Source organism: Bidens hawaiensis, unplaced genomic scaffold (assembly GCF_021521415.1).
Source record: "Bidens hawaiensis isolate Kalapana, Puna unplaced genomic scaffold, B.hawaiensis_p1.1 tig00007858_1, whole genome shotgun sequence".
NCBI classification, from domain to species: Eukaryota; Viridiplantae; Streptophyta; class Magnoliopsida; order Asterales; family Asteraceae; genus Bidens; species Bidens hawaiensis.
The window spans coordinates 99,059-100,342 of NW_027491545.1; the positions used below are offsets into that span (position 1 = coordinate 99,059).

A 1,284-nucleotide genomic window follows, 5' to 3' on the forward strand; every position below is an offset into this window, starting at 1 on the left:
AAGTGGGTAGAAGCTAAACCAGTTGCATCCATAACAGTAGCAAGTGTTAGGAAATTCCTTTGGGAATTCATAATCTGCCGGTTTGGTCTTTCGTTGGAACTTGTGAGTGATAATGGCACTCAGTTCGCAGATAGTGGGCTACAAGAATGGTTGAAAGAACTGCATATCTCACAAATCTTCACATCTGTAGCCCACCCGCAAGCAAATGGTTAGGTTGAACGAACCAACCGGACAATTAAGGAAGGGATCAAAGCAAGGTTAGGAACTAAAAGGATGGGTTGGGTCAACGAGTTGCCCCATATACTTTGGGCCTTTCTCACCCAAAAGAATTCAAGTAATTCTGAGACTCCCTTTAGTTTAACCTATGGCACCGAGGCCATGATTCCAGCCGAAATTGGGATCCCATCCGCAAGAGTTTTATTGATTGATGATAATGATCTTGAACTCCGGATGAATCTAGACCTCCTCGAAGAGAGGGGGGAACTGGCAACGATCCGCGAGCACAATTATAAACGCCTATTGCAGAAATATTATAACTCGCGAATCCAAAAATGCGAGTTTGATGCGGGAGATTTTGTCTTCCGCAACAATGAGGCTTCCGGACAAGAGCCTCCGGGCAAGTTGGCTCCAACTTGGGAATGACCTTATAAAGTTAAACAAGTGTTATCTAAAGGTGCTTATAAGTTAGAAAAGTTGGATGGGACTGAGATCCTTAGAACTTGGAACATAGCCCAGTTAAAGAAATTTTACATTTAGCAAGGCATGTTTTTTATTTTTATTAGGCATGCGTGCCACATAGATTAATGAAAGACATGCAATGTCATTTATTGTAAATTCAGTCGGCTTATGCCCTATTTATGAAAGATTGCTTGTTTCGTATTTTAATCTTATGTAATACACAAGTTCTGGTCCGTATATCAGAAAGACTCATGTGATTGGATAGCAAGAATGGCGTAATCCTTTATTCACAAAAAGAATATCCTACAAGAACTTATATTATAAACAATAAGACAAAGTGTATCGGATAAAACAACTTCTTATTATTCATCAAAAGGGATTACAAAATGATGTTAATTACGAAAAAGAAAAATCTATATCTATGTGTTGCGCCTTCGCCTTCCGCGTCTTCATCGTCCGCATCATCTTGAGATCCTTCGCTTTCTTCCCCAATCCCAAGTAGAACTTTCAAATGCTCTACGCCATCCTCTTTATCTGCAAGCTCAGTTATTTGCCCCGCAATAGACTACTTCAAATTGTCAAAAATTTTGGTTTTCTCAATAAGGG

The 1,284-nt window shown here is 39.8% G+C and overlaps 1 protein-coding gene across 1 annotated transcript; it reads left to right on the top strand.

Moving 5' to 3' along the window:
- Positions 1-273: 273 nt before the first annotated feature.
- On the top strand, positions 274-642 carry LOC143636306 (uncharacterized). Its single transcript, XM_077103939.1, has one exon. The coding sequence runs from the start codon at positions 274-276 to the stop codon at positions 640-642; it is 369 nt and encodes a 122-aa protein (XP_076960054.1).
- Positions 643-1,284: the final 642 nt, after the last annotated feature.

Excerpts from the sequence above, each read along its gene's own strand:
- LOC143636306 (XM_077103939.1), top strand. The coding sequence starts at position 274 with ATGGGTTGGGTCAACGAGTTGCCCCATATACTTTGGGCCTTTCTCACC.